This window comes from Procambarus clarkii, chromosome 74 (genome assembly GCF_040958095.1).
Source record: "Procambarus clarkii isolate CNS0578487 chromosome 74, FALCON_Pclarkii_2.0, whole genome shotgun sequence".
In the NCBI taxonomy this organism is placed as follows: Eukaryota; Metazoa; Arthropoda; class Malacostraca; order Decapoda; family Cambaridae; genus Procambarus; species Procambarus clarkii.
Window position 1 is genome coordinate 19,312,285 of NC_091223.1, and position 20,000 is coordinate 19,332,284.

The 20,000-nt window shown below is 52.3% G+C and overlaps 1 protein-coding gene across 1 annotated transcript in view; it reads left to right on the top strand.

Moving 5' to 3' along the window:
• The window catches only part of LOC123767476 (uncharacterized), a 376,092-nt gene extending 362,671 nt beyond the window's left edge, over positions 1–13,421 (top strand). The window contains exon 3 of the mRNA XM_069313182.1: positions 13,216–13,421. Within this exon, the coding sequence (XP_069169283.1) occupies positions 13,216–13,421 (206 nt within the window). The remainder of the gene's footprint in view (positions 1–13,215) is intronic.
• The last annotated feature ends 6,579 nt before the right edge of the window (positions 13,422–20,000 follow it).

Consider the following 20,000-nt stretch of genomic DNA (forward strand, 5'->3'; position numbering starts at 1 on the left):
AAGCCTGTAGGGTTCACTGAGGCCTAACCAGGGTTTCACACACTGCCCCCTCCCCCCCACCATGTACTCTGGCTTGTAATCTAACAACTCCCACGCTTCTCTTCAAACGCACAAAGAAATCACACAACATTATAACATGTATCATTCTATCATTGACACATCACGTTAATAAAGTTTCTTTGTGCAAGGGATCTATAATGATGATCCATTGTGTGTGTCGGGTGCAACCCGCAGAGTGAACAAAAATACTCGTCATCGGTGATTTTTAATTGTAATTTTCCGTGGAATACGACCCGCTAAATCGTTTAACAACCAGGTACCCATTCACTGCTGGGTGAATAGCGGCGCGCAGTTAAGGATTGGCGCCTAGTTAATCTTCCTCGGCCAGGATACGAACCCAGGCCAAATCGCTGGCGAAGCGCAATTTCGAGTGTCTTACCACTGCGCCACGAAGACCGCTTAGGTAGAGTACAGGTGAGGTCCTGCAAGGTTAGCTTTCATCTTAACCAGAATGAAACTGCTGTAGGGAGGATGAACTACCAAGCTCCATTAAGTGCCAGTCACCACTGTGTTCACATTTAGGTTCAAAATAGTGTTAACATCCAAAATAGAAGCGATCACTAATCTCACGAAGTTGTTTATCGAAAGATAGACTATGAAGAAATAAGGGAGTGCTTTTCAAGAATCAGATCTAAAAGATATTTGTGGGAGAAATCAGCACAAGATTTGATGGAATAGCGAGACATTGTGTGGTGTACCACCTCCCAGTTTGCTCCCACATACCAAAACCACACCATTAATAACACACAATACTAGCGCGCAGGATTCGTAATTCTGTGGCGCGGGTTCGATTCCCGCACGAGGCAGAAGCAAATGGGCAAAGTTTCTTTCACCCTGAATGCCCCTGTTACCTAGCAGTAAATAGGTACCTGGGAGTTAGTCAGCTGTCACGGGCTGCTTCCTGGGGTGGGTGTGTGTGTGGTGTGGAAAAAAAAAAAAGTTAGTAAACAGTTGATTGACAGTTGAGAGGCGGGCCGAAAGAGCAAAGCTCAACCCCCGTAAAAACACGGGGGGGGGGGGTAAAAACACGGTAAAAACACTAGTTGTGTTTACTAGTAAACACAACTAGTAAACACAACTAGTAAACACAACTATTAAACACAATATTCCCATGGTTGTTACAAAGGTGTGGCCTGAACCGACGGACCGATATTACAGTGCCACCACTGTCCTTCGCGCTCCAAATAATCATTACTAAGTTTTCCTAACATAACGTAACCTAGTCTCATTAACTTCAACCTATCCTGACTTAAAATTGGTCATTTATAACTTTAAAAGTGAAAGAGATATTAGCCGTGACTGAAACATTTCGTGGTAAGGCGATCATTCGGCCTCCGGTTACAGGAAGATATGGCAAGATGGGAACTTGCTCAAATGACTCCACGATGGACTAGAAATTGAAATAAGTTTATTGAGGTAAAATACACACAAAGGGATGAGGTAGCTCAAGCTATCCTCACCACGTTCAGTACATCGTGTTCATACATATTTAGACACACATTACAAACAATAAACATATTACGAAACATTTTGAGAGATAAAAATAAACATTTGAGGTTGGTGTGGAAGGTGGGTGGACGGGCGGTACTTGCCCGGCCGACAGTAGGTCAGTACCAGGCGGGTCAGTACCTGCGTGGTAGGTCAGTACCAGGCGGGTCAGTACCTGCGTGGTAGGTCAGTACCAGGCGGGTCAGTACCAGGCGGATCAGTACCAGGCGGGTCAGTACCAGGTAGGTCAGTACCAGGCGGGTCAGTACCTGCGTGGTAGGTCAGTACCAGGCGGGTCAGTACCAGGCGGGTCAGTACCAGGCGGGTCAGTACCAGGCGGGTCAGTACCAGGCGGGTCAGTACCAGGTAGGTCAGTACCAGGCGGGTCAGTACCTGCGTGGTAGGTCAGTACCAGGCGGGTCAGTACCAGGCGGGTCAGTACCAGGTAGGTCAGTACCAGGCGGGTCAGTACCAGGCGGGTCAGTACCAGGCGGGTCAGTACCAGGCGGGTCAGTACCAGGTAGGTCAGTACCAGGCGGGTCAGTACCTGCGTGGTAGGTCAGTACCAGGCGGGTCAGTACCAGGCGGGTGGGAAGACACTGCGGGTTATGGCCCTCGGGGTTATGACGCAAAGGTCGCCTCGGGTTACACGGAAGTTGAGAGACTTGTAGAAATGTCATTTTGACCTTTGAGCGCTGACTTGGCCAGGAGGCTCGCGTGTCTACAGTTTGAAGGGCGCCCGTTATTTTTATTTTGAGGTAGTGGATGCTGGGGTCCTGCTCCGCCTGGGGTCCTGCTCCACCTGGGGTGCTGCTCCGCCTGGGGTCCTGCTCCACCTGCGGCGCTGCTCCACCTGGGGTCCTCAGCCTGGGGTCCTACTCCGCCTGGGGTCATGCTCAGCCTGTGGGTCCTGCTTCTCCTGGGGTCCTGCTCCGCCTGGGGTCCTGCTCAGCCTGGGGTCCTGCTCCACCTGGGGTGCTGCTCCACCTGGGGTGCTGCTCCACCTGGGGTGCTGCTCAGTCTGGGGTCCTGCTCCACCTGGGGTCCTGCTCCACCTGGGGTCCTGCTCAGTCTGGGGTCCTGCTCCACCTGGGGTCCTGCTCAGTCTGGGGTCCTGCTCCACCTGGGGTCCTGCTCCACCTGGGGTCCTGCTCCACCTGGGGTGCTGCTCAGTCTGGGGTCCTGCTCCACCTGGGGTCCTGCTCCACCTGGGGTCCTGCTCCACCTGGGGTCCTGCTCAGTCTGGGGTCCTGCTCCACCTGGGGTGCTGCTCAGCCTGGGCTGCTGCTCCACCTGGGGTGCTGCTCCACCTGGGGTGCTGCTCCACCTGGGGTGCTGCTCCACCTGGGGTCCTGCTCCACCTGGGGTGCTGCTCAGCCTGGGCTGCTGCTCCACCTGGGGTGCTGCTCCACCTGGGGTGCTGCTCCACCTGGGGTCCTGCTCCACCTGGGGTGCTGCTCAGCCTGGGCTGCTGCTCCACCTGGGGTGCTGCTCCACCTGGGGTGCTGCTCCACCTGGGGTGCTGCTCCACCTGGGGTCCTGCTCCACCTGGGGTCCTGCTCCACCTGGGGTGCTGCTCAGTCTGGGGTCCTGCTCCACCTGGGGTCCTGCTCCACCTGGGGTCCTGCTCCACCTGGGGTCCTGCTCCACCTGGGGTCCTGCTCCACCTGGGGTCCTGCTCCACCTGGGGTCCTGCTCCACCTGGGGTCCTGCTCCACCTGGGGTCCTGCTCCACCTGGGGTGCTGCTCAGCCTGGGGTCCTGCTCAGCCTGGGGTCCTGCTCCACCTGGGGTCCTGCTCCACCTGGGGTCCTGCTCCACCTGGGGTGCTGCTCAGCCTGGGGTGCTGCTCCACCTGGGGTGCTGCTCCACCTGGGGTGCTGCTCAGCCTGGGGTGCTGCTCCACCTGGGGTGCTGCTCCACCTGGGGTGCTGCTCCACCTGGGGTGCTGCTCCACCTGGGGTGCTGCTCAGCCTGGGCTGCTGCTCCACCTGGGGTCCTGCTCAGCCTGGGGTCCTGCTCAGCCTGGGGTCCTGCTCAGCCTGGGGTGCTGCTCCACCTGGGGTCCTGCTCCACCTGGGGTCCTGCTCAGCCTGGGGTCCTGCTCCGCCTGGGGTCCTGCTCAGCCTGGGGTGCTGCTCCACCTGGGGTGCTGCTCCACCTGGGGTGCTGCTCAGCCTGGGGTCCTGCTCCACCTGGGGTCCTGCTCAGTCTGGGGTCCTGCTCCACCTGGGGTCCTGCTCCACCTGGGGTGCTGCTCAGCCTGGGGTCCTGCTCCACCTGGGGTCCTGCTCAGCCTGGGGTCCTGCTCCACCTGGGGTCCTGCTCCACCTGGGGTGCTGCTCAGCCTGGGGTCCTGCTCAGCCTGGGGTCCTGCTCCACCTGGGGTCCTGCTCCACCTGGGGTCCTGCTCCACCTGGGGTGCTGCTCCACCTGGGGTGCTGCTCCACCTGGGGTCCTGCTCCACCTGGGGTCCTGCTCAGTCTGGGGTGCTGCTCCACCTGGGGTGCTGCTCCACCTGGGGTCCTGCTCAGCCTGGGGTGCTGCTCCACCTGGGGTGCTGCTCCACCTGGGGTGCTGCTCCACCTGGGGTCCTGCTCCACCTGGGGTCCTGCTCAGTCTGGGGTGCTGCTCCACCTGGGGTGCTGCTCCACCTGGGGTGCTGCTCCACCTGGGGTGCTGCTCCACCTGGGGTCCTGCTCAGCCTGGGGTGCTGCTCCACCTGGGGTGCTGCTCCACCTGGGGTGCTGCTCCACCTGGGGTGCTGCTCCACCTGGGGTCCTGCTCCACCTGGGGTGCTGCTCCACCTGGGGTGCTGCTCAGCCTGGGGTGCTGCTCCACCTGGGGTCCTGCTCCACCTGGGGTCCTGCTCCACCTGGGGTGCTGCTCAGCCTGGGGTGCTGCTCCACCTGGGGTCCTGCTCCACCTGGGGTGCTGCTCCACCTGGGGTCCTGCTCAGCCTGGGGTCCTGCTCAGCCTGGGGTGCTGCTCCACCTGGGGTGCTGCTCCACCTGGGGTGCTGCTCAGCCTGGGGTGCTGCTCCACCTGGGGTCCTGCTCCACCTGGGGTCCTGCTCCACCTGGGGTGCTGCTCAGCCTGGGGTGCTGCTCCACCTGGGGTCCTGCTCCACCTGGGGTGCTGCTCCACCTGGGGTCCTGCTCAGCCTGGGGTCCTGCTCAGCCTGGGGTGCTGCTCCACCTGGGGTCCTGCTCCACCTGGGGTGCTGCTCAGCCTGGGGTGCTGCTCCACCTGGGGTGCTGCTCCACCTGGGGTGCTGCTCCACCTGGGGTGCTGCTCCACCTGGGGTCCTGCTCCACCTGGGGTGCTGCTCCACCTGGGGTGCTGCTCCACCTGGGGTGCTGCTCCACCTGGGGTCCTGCTCCACCTGGGGGCCTGCTCCACCTGGGGTCCTGCTCCACCTGGGGTGCTGCTCCGCCTGGGGTGCTGCTCCACCTGGGGTGCTGCTCCACCTGGGGTGCTGCTCCACCTGGGGTCCTGCTCCACCTGGGGTGCTGCTCCACCTGGGGTGCTGCTCCACCTGGGGTGCTGCTCAGCCTGGAGTCCTGCTCAGCCTGGGGTGCTGCTCAGCCTGGAGTCCTGCTCAGCCTGGGGTCCTGCTCCGCCTGGGGTCCTGCTCCACCTGGGGTGCTGCTCCACCTGGGGTGCTGCTCCACCTGGGGTGCTGCTCAGCCTAGGGTCCTGCTCCGTCTGGGGTCCTGCTCCACCTGGGGTCCTGCTCCACCTGGGGTCCTGCTCAGCCTAGGGTCCTGCTCCGTCTGGGGTCCTGCTCCGTCTGGGGTCCTGCTCCACCTGGGGTGCTGCTCAGCCTAGGGTCCTGCTCAGCCTGGGGTCCTGCTCAGCCTGGGGTCCTGCTCCACCTGGGGTGCTGCTCAGTCTGGGGTCCTGCTCAGCCTGGGGTCCTGCTCAGTCTGGGGTTCTGCTCAGCCTGGGGTCCTGCTCAGCCTGGGGTCCTGCTCCACCTGGGGTCCTGCTCAGCCTGGGGTCCTGCTCCACCTGGGGTGCTGCTCAGCCTGGGGTCCTGCTCCGCCTGGGGTCCTGCTTCACCTGGGATCCTGCTTAGCCTGGGGTCCTGCTCAGCCTGGGGTCCTGCTCCGTCTGGGGTCCTGCTCCGTCTGGGGTCCTGCTCCACCTGGGGTTCTGCTCCACCTGGGGTCCTGCTCAGGCTGGGGTCCTGCTCCACCTTGGGTCCTGCTCCGCCTGGGGTCCTGCTCCGTCTGGGGTCCTGCTTCACCGGGGGTCCTGCTCCGCCTGGGGTCCTGCTCCACCTGGGGTCCTGCTCAGCCTGGGGTCCTGCTCAGCCTGGGGTCCTGCTCCGCCTGGGGCCCTGCTTCACCTGGGGTCCTGCTCCGCCTGGGGTCCTGCTTCACCTGGGGTCCTGCTCCGCCTGGGGTCCTGCTCCACCTGGGGTCCTGCTCCGCCTGGGGTCCTGCTCCGCCTGGGGTCTTGCTCAGCCTGGGGTCTTGCTCAGCCTGGGGTCCTGCTTCACCTGGGGTCCTGCTCCACCTGGGGTCCTGCTCCGCCTGGGGTCCTGCTCCGCCTGGGGTCCTGCTCCGCCTGGGGTCCTGCTCAGCCTGGGGTCCTGCTCAGCCTGGGGTCCTGCTCAGCCTGGGGTCCTGCTCCACCTGGGGTCCTGCTCAGCCTGGGGTCCTGCTCAGCCTGGGGTCCTGCTCCGCCTGGGGTCCTGCTCCACCTGGGGTCTTGCTCCGCCTGGGGTCCTGCTCCACCTGGGGTCTTGCTCCGCCTGGGGTCCTGCTCCACCTGGGGTCCTGCTCAGCCTGGGGTCTTGCTCAGCCTGGGGTCCTGCTCAGCCTGGGGTCCTGCTCAGCCTGGGGTCCTGCTCAGCCTGGGGTCCTCCCCCTGGGGTCCTGCTCAGCCTGGGGTCCTGCTCCACCTGGGGTCCTGCTCAGCCTGGGGTCTTGCTCCACCTGGGGTCCTGCTCAGCCTGGGGTCCTGCTCCACCTGGGGTCCTGCTCCACCTGGGGTCGCCACAAGACGTCACGATCACAGAGGAAATTAAGTCTAATAATTTTGAATTGATTACTGTAGGTTGAGGAGGACGCGTTAGGTGTGTATCAGGTGTGGACTCCCGGGTATGGAGAGCGGGTACACGTGTGTGCCAGGGGCAGGTGTGGGCTCCCGGGTGTGGAGAGCGGGTACACGTGTGTGCCAGGGGCAGGTGTGGGGCTCCCGGGTGTGGAGAGCGGGTACACGTGTGTGCCAGGGGCAGGTGTGGGCTCCCGGGTGTGGAGAGCGGGTACACGTGTGTGCCAGGGGCAGGTGTGGGGCTCCCGGGTGTGGAGAGCGGGTACTCGTGTGTGCCAGGGGCAGGTGTGGGGCTCCCGGGTGTGGAGAGCGGGTACACGTGTGTGCCAGGGGCAGGTGTGGGGCTCCCGGGTGTGGAGAGCGGGTACACGTGTGTGCCAGGGGCAGGTGTGGGGCTCCCGGGTATGGAGAGCTGGTACACGTGTGTGCCAGGGGCAGGTGTGGGGCTCCCGGGTGTGGAGAGCGGGTACACGTGTGTGCCAGGGGCAGGTGTGGGGCTCCCGGGTGTGGAGAGCGGGTACACGTGTGTGCCAGGGGCAGGTGTGGGGCTCCCGGATGTGGAGAGCGGGTACACGTGTGTGCCAGGGGCAGGTGTGGGGCTCCCGGGTGTGGAGAGCGGGTACACGTGTGTGCCAGGGGCAGGTGTGGGGCTCCCGGATGTGGAGAGCGGGTACACGTGTGTGCCAGGGGCAGGTGTGGGGCTCCCGGGTGTGGAGAGCGGGTACACGTGTGCGCCAGGGGCAGGTGTGGGCTCCCGTGGGCCTGCACCACCAACACTGTGCCACACAGCTTACACAACCGCATTAATCTGTAGTGCTCGCTGGTCGACCAAGCGGACAACACACTGGACTTGTGATCCTGTGGTCACGGGTTCGATCCCGGGCGCCGGCGAGAAACAATGGGCAGAGTTTCTTTCACCCTATGCCCTCTGTTACCTAGCAGTAAAATAGGTACCTGGGTGTTAGTCAGCTGTCACGGGCTGCTTCCTGGGGGTGGAGGTCTGGTCGAGGACCGGGCCGCGGGGACACTAAAGCCCCGAAATCATCTCAAGATAACCTCAAGATAACCTCAAGATAACATCAAGGTAACATCAAGATAGCATCAAGATAACCTCAAGATAACGTCAAGGTAACATCAAGATAACATCAAGATAACCTCAAGATAACCTCAAGATAACCTCAAGATAAGGGGAGGGGGAGACGACGCCTTGTGGGTGACCTGTGATTTTTTTAATACTAAATCCACAATGCAGAGGTCAGCGGTACAAGTGTCGTCCACTGTACCGAGGTCAGCGGTACAAGTGTCGTCCACTGTACCGAGGTCAGCGGTACAAGTGTCGTCCACTGTACCGAGGTCAGCGGTACAAGTGTCGTCCACTGTACCGAGGTCAGCGGTACAAGTGTCGTCCACTGTACCGAGGTCAGCGGTACAAGTGCCGTCCGCTGTACTGAGGTCAGCGGTACAAGTGTTGTCCACTGTCCCGAGGTCAGCGGTACAAGTGCCGTCCGCTGTACCGAGGTCAGCGGTACAAGTGTCGTCCACTGTACCGAGGTCAGCGGTACAAGTGTCGTCCACTGTACCGAGGTCAGCGGTACAAGTGCCGTCCGCTGTACCGAGGTCAGCGGTACAAGTGCCGTCCGCTGTACCGAGGTCAACGGTACAAGTGTCGTCCGCTGTACCGAGGTCAGCGGTACAAGTGCCGTCCGCTGTACCGAGGTCAACGGTACAAGTGTCGTCCGCTGTACCGAGGTCAGCGGTACAAGTGCCGTCCACTGTCCCGAGGTCAGCGGTACAAATGCCGTCCGCTGTACCGAGGTCAGCGGTACAAGTGCCGTCCGCTGTACCGAGGTCAACGGTACAAGTGTCGTCCGCTGTACCGAGGTCAGCGGTACAAGTGCCGTCCGCTGTACCGAGGTCAGCGGTACAAGTGCCGTCCGCTGTACCGAGGTCAACGGTACAAGTGTCGTCCGCTGTACCGAGGTCAGCGGTACAAGTGCCGTCCGCTGTACCGAGGTCAACGGTACAAGTGTCGTCCGCTGTACCGAGGTCAGCGGTACAAGTGCCGTCCACTGTCCCGAGGTCAGCGGTACAAATGCCGTCCGCTGTACCGAGGTCAGCGGTACAAGTGCCGTCCGCTGTCCCGAGGTCAGCGGTACAAGTGCCGTCCACTGTACCGAGGTCAGCGGTACAAATGCCGTCCACTGTCCCGAGGTCAGCGGTACAAATGCCGTCCGCTGTACCGAGGTCAGCGGTACAAGTGCCGTCCACTGTACCGAGGTCAGCGGTACACGTGCCGTCCGCTGTACAGAGGTCAGCGGTACAAGTGCCGTCCGCTGTACCGAGGTCAGCGGTACAAGTGTCGTGCACTGTACCGAGGTCAGCGGTACAAGTGTCGTCCACTGTACCGAGGTCAGCGGTACAAGTGTCGTCCGCTGTACCGAGGTCAGCGGTACAAGTGCCGTCCGCTGTACCGAGGTCAGCGGTACAAGTGCCGTCCGCTGTACCGAGGTCAGCGGTACAAGTGCCGTCCGCTGTACCGAGGTCAGCAGTACAAGTGCCGTCCGCTGTACCGAGGTCAGCAGTACAAGTGCCGTCCGCTGTACCGAGGTCAGCAGTACAAGTGCCGTCCGCTGTACCGAGGTCAGCGGTACATGTGACGCAATTCAATAACAAACAAGCTAATATTAGCGGTAAACAAATTAACTAATTACAACTAACTAATAAATAAAGCAGTTACAAAACCGAACAATTAAATGAACCAGATGTATTAATTAATTAAATAGTAAATATAAATTGTGCAGGCGATGAGTCACAATAACGTGGCTGAAGTATGTTGACCAGACCACACACTAGAAATTGAAGGGACGACGACGTTTCGGTCCGTCCTGGACCATTCTCACAATCGACTTGAGAATGGTCCAGGACGGACCGAAACGTCGTCGTCCCTTCAATTTCTAGTGTGTGGTCTGGTCAAAATATCAATTGTCTTAAGATTCCTTCTAGGCACCAGAGCTTGAAAAGTGATAGGTCACTTTATAAGAGGTCAAAGGTCAGAAGATTTGCATTGATGGCCAAAGGTCAGAGGTCAGAGACTGCATGCGCGGCGTAAGGTCATAGGGTGTAAAGGTGAGCATGCGTACCCCGACCTGTCAGAGCGGACCAGCATGCGATACTGTGGCCAGGGGGCCAGATTCACGAAGCAGTTACGCAAGCACTTACGAACCTGTACATCTTTTCTCCATCTTTGGCGGCTTTGTTTACAATTATTAAACAGTTAATGAGCTCCGAAGCACCAGGAGGCTGTTTATAACAATAACAACAGTTGATTGGGAAGTTTTCATGCTTGTAAACTGTTTAATAAATGTAACCAAAGCCGTCAAAGATTGAGCAAAGATGTACACGTTCATAGGTGCTTGCGTAACTGCTTCGTTATCTGGGCCCCGGCCTCTATAGGACTGTAGACAGGAACGTTCTGTCATGAGTGTGTACAGAAGAGACAGTGGAGGATGGTGGCACAAGTATTCATGAGCTCGTTAATGTTATCTTGAGATGATTTCGGGGCTTAGTGTCCCCACGGCCCGGTCCTCGACCTAGCCTCCACCCCCAGGAAGCAGCCCGTTACATCTGACTAACTCCCAGGTACCTATTTACTGCCAGGTAACAGGAGCATCAGGGTGAAAGAAACTCGGCCCATTGTTTTCCCCGGCGCCCGGGATCGAACCCAGGACCACTTGATTACAAGTCCTGCGTGCTGTCCGCTCGGCCGACCAGCTCCATGGTATAAGAATTGACATAGCTCAAGTGGATGGGGGAATTGTGTATAATCCTGGTTTGTGTCTCGGAGAGGCTGCAGGATCCTAGTAAATTCAGTAGAATTTCTGGTTGCAATTCTTATACCATGTGGTAGCTCAGTCGATTAAGGCAGCGTCTGGGATGCTCTCGGACGCAGGTTCGAATCTTCGTCGCGGCCCTTGTGGATTTGTTCATTTGATACATCACGCTATTGTGATTTCTGTGTGTTAAGAACAAATCCACAAGGGCCGTGACGAAGATTCGAACCTGCGTCCGGGAGCATCCCAGACACTGCCTTAATCGACTGAGCTACAATAGAGTTAAAGGAGTTGAAACCGAAGTTCTACTGAACTTAATGTGTGTTAAGGTTCGAGTTACACGAGTTTAACAATAGCGATGGACAATTTAACGTGAAAACTCAAATGTTAGTTAATAACCTTTAAAGAGAGGTTTAATAGCGAGGTTTAAAGTTGTTATCATCGTACCTCGTTATCTAAAGGAAGTGACTACATTTGTTTTAATACTTTCTACTACAGACGTGGCCTCATACAGTGCTAACCAACATATATATACATTTGAATCTGTCCTCAATAGACAGGGTTAGAGATCTGTTAGACATAACATCGTTCAGTGATTTATTGAACAACCACACAAGGTGATTGTAATGCTTTTAAAGTCCTAATCTAACCTACATAGATAAATACATACACGTTTGTCATACATAAACTGTGTTTGAGGTTAGTACTTTTACACATAAAAGGATTAATGTTCATTTACAAAGGTGACAGCAAGTCTGGCCAACTTACACATACATATGTGTATTTATACACACATACGTGTATATTCAATCACACATACGTGTATATTCAAACACACATAGGTGTATATTTATACACATATACACGTATATATTTGTCTCTCGAATTTTGACAGGTAAATATAATTGCCATATAAAATAGTGTGTTATTAACAACTTAACCACACAGGGTGATTAAGAAGATTTTTTTTTAAATTTTAGTCACAACCCGCCAAACACACACCGAAACTACGACGTTGGTACAACGTTCGAACAAGTTTTAACACCTCCTAACCAGTTATAACAACCAATATAGCAAGTTGTAACAACGTTCTAATACGTCATAAACACGTTAAGCCAAGATGTAACAACTTTATTACAAGTTGTAACAAGCGGAAAATAGAGACAGTTTCGGTTTGTGTTTCCAGGGAACACATACATTACCTAACTGCTTCATTGCGTAGTCAACCAGAACATGTCCAGTATAAGGGTGCCAGTATAGGCGAAATCTACAGTATAATATGACTTTGAACCATATATATATATCGTATGTTTAATGAATTATTAAACACGCTAAATTCGTGTCTAAAATAATAACCTGGTGAATCAGCGAGAGGAATACGTGGCCAAAAACACGGCTTCACTCCATTGTTTTTGACTTAAAGTTTATTTTTTTTTTGCTAAGTGCGCTTTATCCTAAAATATTGTTCGAAAGTTTAATGTTTGCTAAGTGCGCCTTATCCTAAAATATTGTTCGAAAGTTTAATGTTTGCTAAGTGCGCCTTATCCTAAAATATTGTTCGAAAGTTTAATTTTTGCTAAGTGCGCCTTATCCTAAAATATTGTTCGAAAGTTTAATTTTTGCTAAGTGCGCCTTATCCTAAAATATTGTTCGAAAGTTTAATTTTTGCTAAGTGCGCCTTATCCTAAAATATTGTTCGAAAGTTTAATTTTTGCTAAGTGCGCCTTATCCTAAAATATTGTTCGAAAGTTTAATGTTTGCTAAGTGCGCCTTATCCTAAAATATTGTTCGAAAGTTTAATTTTTGCTAAGTGCGCCTTATCCTAAAATATTGTTCGAAAGTTTAATTTTTGCTAAGTGCGCCTTATCCTAAAATATTGTTCGAGTTGATACGGGACAATAACATTTACCTTCGAATTATGTACATTGCAATTTGATGAGGTAAGCCAATTATATCCTGGTAATTAGTCGGGCCTTTGTCAGCGTATGATCAAAGTGGTCCGCTGGTATTTATATCTAGTTCTTTGGGTTAAAGCTGATGGCTTTTACCGGCGATGTTGGTCGGCTGGTGCTTTTGTTGCTCGGTGGCGGCCCTTTGTGTGTGTGTGGGGGGGGGGGGAGGAGGGGTCAATGCTGCTCAAAATTTGGCTATGGGTCAATGGGTCAAATTCAGGCTCTTGTCATAATTATAAATGTAGCCTCTTCACCTCACCCAAGTCTTAAGAAAGGGAGCCGATCGGCCGAGCGGACAGCACACTGGATTTGTGATCCTGTGGTCCTGGGTTCGATCCCAGGCGCCGGCGAGAAACAATGGGCAGAGTTTCTTTCACCCTATGCCCCTGTTACCTAGCAGTAAAATAGGTACCTGGGAGTTAGTCAGCTGTCACGGGCTGCTTCCTGGGGGTGGAGGCCTGGTCGAGGACCGAGCCGCGGGGACACTAAAGCCCCGAAATCTTCTCAAGATAACCAATATAACCTAGCAATAAATAGGTACCAGGGAGTTAGTCAGCTGCGGTATAAGCCTAACATACACTTGTATATATGTTCTAATATGTATATATATACTGGCTATCTGTCCCTCTGCACAATTATCATTAATAAATTATAATAAATGATAATCTTAGAGCTGAATTAACAATTGTAACCAGATTAATAATGATAATTATTATTATTTACGATTATTTTGGACTATGAATATATGTAACACATTGTAATAATTTAAATGCTAAGGCGGTACCTCTTTGTTTTGGTCATTAGTTGTTCTCCTCTCCGCAGTGAGCGTGGTGGCGCCCCAGTCAACCATGTTGCTGCTCAGTGTAGAGGGCCCGGGCGGTGTGGGCGTGGGGCGGCTGCTTCCCGACCCCCCGCACCCCGCCCACGTCTGCCACAGCCCGCCAGCCCTCGTCTCCGGCACCGCCCCGCTGGTGGCCCGCTGGTGGCTGCAGCCTGGCCATCTCCCCGACCGCGTCACCTTCAGGTAAGTCTCCCCTCGTGGCTGTGTTCTCTTAAGTGCCCTCACCAGTGGCTCCGGCCTCGGCAACGGCATTGTTCTTCCTCTGGTGGTAGACTCAACAGTCTGTTCTCTCTTGTGGTAGACTCAACAGTCTGTTCTCTCTCTTGTGGTAGACTCAACAGTCTGTTCTCTCTCTTGTGGTAGACTCAACAGTCTGTTCTCTCTCTTGTGGTAGACTCAACAGTCTGTTCTCTCTCTTGTGGTAGACTCAACAGTCTGTTCTCTCTCTTGTGGTAGACTCAACAGTCTGTTCTCTCTTGTGGTAGACTCAACAGTCTGTTCTCTCTCTTGTGGTAGACTCAACAGTCTGTTCTCTCTCTTGTGGTAGACTCAACAGTCTGTTCTCTCTCTTGTGGTAGACTCAACAGTCTGTTCTCTCTCTTGTGGTAGACTCAACAGTCTGTTCTCTCTTGTGGTAGACTCAACAGTCTGTTCTCTCTCTTGTGGTAGACTCAACAGTCTGTTCTCTCTTGTGGTAGACTCAACAGTCTGTTCTCTCTTGTGGTAGACTCAACAGTCTGTTCTCTCTCTTGTGGTAGACTCAACAGTCTGTTCTCTCTCTTGTGGTACACTCAACAGTCTGTTCTCTCTTGTGGTAGACTCAACAGTCTGTTCTCTCTTGTGGTACACTCAACAGTCTGTTCTCTCTCTTGTGGTAGACTCAACAGTCTGTTCTCTCTCTTGTGGTAGACTCAACAGTCTGTTCTCTCTTGTGGTAGACTCAACAGTCTGTTCTCTCTTGTGGTAGACTCAACAGTCTGTTCTCTCTTGTGGTAGACTCAACAGTCTGTTCTCTCTCTTGTGGTGCACTACACAGTCTGTTCTCTCTTGTGGTAGACTCAACAGTCTGTTCTCTCTCTTGTGGTAGACTCAACAGTCTGTTCTCTCTCTTGTGGTAGACTCAACAGTCTGTTCTCTCTCTTGCGGTAGACTAAACAGTCTGTTCTCTCTCTTGCGGTAGACTAAACAGTCTGTTCTCTCTCTTGTGGTAGACTAAACAGTCTGTTCTCTCTCTTGCGGTAGACTAAACAGTCTGTTCTCTCTCTTGCGGTAGACTAAACAGTCTGTTCTCTCTTGTGGTAGACTCAACAGTCTGTTCTCTCTCTTGTGGTAGACTCAACAGTCTGTTCTCTCTTGTGGTAGACTCAACAGTCTGTTCTCTCTCTTGTGGTAGACTAAACAGTCTGTTCTCTCTCTTGTGGTAGACTAAACAACCTCTTTCCACCTGTGGTACATTGAGCAGCATTTATCACTCGAAACCCACGGCACAATCGCTTAAGTTGTCACAGAGAACATTCAGTTTAAGGAGAACTTTCGTTATAAGAAAACTAGAGGCATTTAACATTGTGTTCAAAAGCTGTAGCTAAAATAACAAGTAAAGCGCAATGGAACAAATGTTCCAAGTCAACCTGTCCCGGAATAACACACCCGACTCGATCACCAGCTGGCTGACAGTCAGAGCTGCCAGATGGTGTTTCCCAGGTGGTGGCTTGCCAGCTGGCAGACTTTTATGGAAAATATACAGTACTTTGACATTTCAGGCAACGATTTTGTTGTCTTCAATTTTGTTTAGCTCTTCGACCTTCCTTAACTCCTGTGGCCCCTTGGTGACACACACACACACACACACACACACACACACACACACACACACACACACACACACACACACACACACACACACACAGCCAGTAGGCTCAGGAATCTGTACACCAGTTGATTGACAGTTGAGAGGCGGGACCAAAGAGCCAAAGCTCATCTCCCGCAAGCACAAATAGGTGAGTACACACACACACACACACACACACACACACATACAGTATATAAGGGAGGGGTAAGGGAGTACCTAAGCAATAGGAAGCAGAGAGTTACAGTGAGGGGTGAGACCTCAGATTGGCGTGAAGTTACCAGTGGAGTCCCACAGGGCTCTGTACTCTGTCCTATCTTGTTTTTGATATACGTAAATGATCTCCCAGAGGGTATAGACTCATTTCTCTCGATGTTTGCTGATGACGCCAAAATTATGAGAAGGATTAAGACAGAAGAGGACAGCTTGAGGCTTCAAGAACTGGACAAGCTGCAGGAATGGTCGAACAAATGGTTGTTAGAGTTTAACCCACGCAAATGTAACGTAATGAAGATAGGTGTAGGGAGCAGGAGACCAGATACAAGGTATCATTTGGGAGATGAAATACTTCAAGAGTCAGAGAGAGAGAGAAAGACCTGGGGGTTGATATCACGCCAGACCTGTCCCCTGAAGCTCATATCAAGAGGATAACATCAGCGGCATATGCCAGGTTGGCTAACATAAGAACGGCCTTTAGAAACTTGTGTAAGGAATCTTTCAGAACATTATATACCACATATGTCAGACCAATCCTAGAGTATGCGGCTCCAGCATGGAGTCCATATCTAGTCAAGCATAAGACTAAACTGGAAAAGGTTCAAAGGTTTGCCACCAGACTAGTACCCGAGCTGAGAGGTATGAGCTACGAGGAGAGACTACGGGGATTAAACCTCACGTCACTGGGAGACAGAGGAGTTAGAGGGGACATGATCACCACATACAAGATTCTCAAAGGAATTGAAAGGGTGGATAAGGACAGACTTTTTAACACAAGGGGCACACGCACTAGGGGACACAGGTGGAAATTAAGTGCCTAAATGAGCCACAGAGATATTAGAAAGATTTGTTTCAGTGTCAGAGTGGTTGACAAATGGAATGCATTAGGCAGTGATGTGGTGGAGGCTGACTCCATACACAGTTTCAAGTGTAGATATGATAGAGCCCAATAGGCTCAGGAACCTGTACACCTGTTGATTGACGGTTGAGAGGCGGGACCAAAGAGCCAGAGCTCAACCCCCGCAAGCACAGCTAGGTAAGTACACTCACACTCGCGCGCACACTCGCGCGCACACACTTCCGTCTGTGCTTCAGATACCTCTCCACAAAGTGCCCGGAGCCAAGAACTGCGTCAGGGAATAATGCTGCCTTCAATACCTTAACAAAAATAATGGAGAATATTGGAGAAATAGAACTAAATTGTAATAATTAGTTAATGAAATATATTATAAATAGCTGTACGAGGCTACCATGGCTCTGATAAGAGAACTGTGAGGTAAGGGCGGCTGCTCGTAGAGGAAAATTAATGTTTGAACATTAAATGTTTTGAAATATTAGTTCACTGTTTTGGACACCTGGGGCCAGATTCACGAAGCAGTTACGCAAGCACTTACGAACCTGTCCATCTTTTCTCAATCTTTGGCGGCTTTGTTTACAATTATTAAACAGTTAATGAGCTCCGAAGCACCAGGAGGCTGTTTATAACAATAACAACAGTTGATTGGCAAGTTTTCATGCTTGTAAACTATTTAATAAATGTAACCAAAGCCGTCAAAGATTGAGGAAAGATGGACACGTTCGTAAATACTTGCGTAACTGCTTCGTAAATCTGGCTGCTGGGCCAGGTCTCCTCAAACATTAAGATACATGTGCGAAACCTGTACATCTTTCCTTAAGTATGACGGCTGTTTATATTAAGTACTTTGCGAGCGTGAAATCTTCATTACGCAAGGTTGTTATTGTTATGAACAACCTTGTTAGGCTTCGGAGCTCATACATTGTTTAATAAATGTAAAGAAAGGTGCTATGATTAGTGAAAGAATGTAAGAGGTTTCGTACATGGCTGTGTAATTGCTTGATTACCCCTTGGCCGTAGTTAGGGCTGATGCAGTATTACGAGGGGGGAACACTTACGACATGTGTACCTCTTAAGTATTATTATGACTGCTTAATCAGTATTTACTAAATGGTTCACGAGTTTCGAAGCGTTACGAGGTCGTTGTCAACTCTTGGATATTATTGTACGACCTCGTAGTGCCTCAGAGCTTGTCTATGTTTAGTGAATACTAACCGAGTCGTCATGGGGGAGGTAAGAGGTACACATGTCGTAAGTGAAGGCGTAGCTCCTGGCCCCGGCTCACACGTACAGCAGGACGTGGTGATGGCCGCCCCTGCACGTCACCTGCTGGGGGGAAGACAGTGTCTAACATGCACCTCGCTATACACTTGGTATTCACTAAGGCTAAATTTAGCAATGAATTCCATGAGGCATCGTATCTCTCCACAGTACGCATCGTATCTCTCCACAGTACGCATCGTATCTCTCCACAGTACGCATCGTATCTCTCCACAGTACGCATCGTATCTCTCCACAGTACGCATCGTATCTCTCCACAGTACGCATCGTATCTCTCCACAGTACGCATCGTATCTCTCCACAGTACGCATCGTATCTCTCCACAGTACGCATCGTATCTCTCCACAGTACGCATCGTATCTCTCCACAGTACGCATCGTATCTCTCCACAGTACGCATCGTATCTCTCCACAGTACGCATCGTATCTCTCCACAGTACGCATCGTATCTCTCCACAGTACGCATCGTATCTCTCCACAGTACGCATCGTATCTCTCCACAGTACGCATCGTATCTCTCCACAGTACGCATCGTATCTCTCCACAGTACGCATCGTATCTCTCCACAGTACATAACAACGACAACAGCAAATTATTATGTGGGTAGTTAACGCAGTTAATTGACGCCATATCGACAGCCATTATTTACAGTATGAGAGTTATTATTCCACATTTACTATACATTTGGCAGTCCTGTGGCTGTTAGAGTGTATAGTGAAGTATTACACTGCGTTAGACAACATAACTCAAGGTGGCCTCATAGCCTGCTGGATAGCGCGCAGGACTCGTAATTCTGTGGCGCGGGTTCGATTCCCGCACGAGGCAGAAACAAATGGGCAAAGTTTCTTTCACCCTGAATGCCCCTGTTACCTAGCAGTAAATAGGTACCTGGGTGTTAGTCAGCTATCACGGGCTGCTTCCTGGGGGTGGAGGCCTGGTCGAGGAACACTGGCCGCGGGCCACTGGCCGCGGGCCGAGGAACACTGGCCGCGGGGACACTAAAGCCCCAAAATCATTTCAAGATAACCTCAAGATAATGGGTGGAGAGTGTCATATGACACCGGGCCGTGACTGGTGGTGGCTGGGGTCAGGGCGTCTGCCAGCCACCCTGACACCACCAACACTGTACTCACTATTTGTGTCTACTGAGTCGAGCTATTAGCTCTTGGACCCCGCCTTTCAAACTAATTTATTTTACCTCTACTATGTCTACTATATATATTTCTCTTACACACGCAAGTACACACACACATCCCCAGTAAGCAGCCCGTAGCATCTGTCTAACTCCCCGGTACCTATTTACTGCTAGGTATACAGAGGCACAAGGGTGAAAGAAACTCTGCCTAACCGGGAGCAGCGGCTCCCCAATTGCTTTGAGGAGCCAGTCGGCCGAGCGGACAGCACACTGGACTTCTGATCCTGTGGTCCCGGGTTCGATCCCGGGCGCCGGTGAAAAACAATGGGCAGAGTTTCTTTCACCCTATGCCCCTGTTACCTAGCAGTAAAATAGGTACCTGGGTGTTAGTCAGCTGTCACGGGCTGCTTCCTGGGGGTGGAGGCCTGGTCGGCTCCACGACCGGATGTTAAGATGGCTAACAGAAGCTCCCCTATGACTCTGTAATATCCATTGGCCAAACTATTATGTATTAGCGATAAGACCTACCATTAATGTATGATGACTTACTGTAAATATGTAGCTCTTGTAATAGCACTTTCTCTGTAACTAGCTGACATTGTAACTATAAGGTGTGAAGGATTGAAGAAATTGTTTATGTAATAATCTAAGATGAGGTCTGATAAAGACCTTTTGTGCCCTCTGTAATGCTTTTGCGCTACCGCTCACAGGATGAGTATGGGGTGCACAATAAACTAGCCACCTTCGGCGGCAACAATCAAATCTGTGGAGCTGGTTTCATACGTCAGAAACCGTATGGTCCGGAGGCCAGCCACCGCGGCCACCATGTGACCTGTGGCTCGTGGGGTCACAGGGCAACCCGTTCTCGCAAATTTAATAAGTCAATATTGACTTATTAAATATGTGCATAGGTGACATACTTAACATAATAGATACCCTTAAAAAGATTCATAGAAAACACCAACCTTACCTAACCTACTTAGTATGTTAAGATAAGCATCTTATTGCTTCGTAATTACAATTATTACCTAACCTATAATAGGTATAGGTTAGGTAATAATTGTAATTACGAAGCAATAAGATGCTTATCTTAAGATACTAACAAGGTTAGGTAAGGTCGGTGTTTTCTATGAATCTTTTTAAGGGTATCTATTATGTTAAGTATATCACCTATGCACGTAGTTAATAAGTCAATATTGACTTTACGAATTTGCGAGAACGGGTTGCGCAGGGAGGTCGTTCAGTCGTGTAGGTCGTGTAAACCCGAGTCTAGGCTGGAGACCTTATATGGTCTGTGTGTTGGGACGCGGAGCAGACAACATCCTCAGGCGAGTGTTAGTAAACAAGTCTCTTGAAGGAGATGAAATGAATGAATTACCAGCTGACTGAGTGACAATTTCTACTTTCATTGTAGTTTAGTGTTGGGTCGGCAT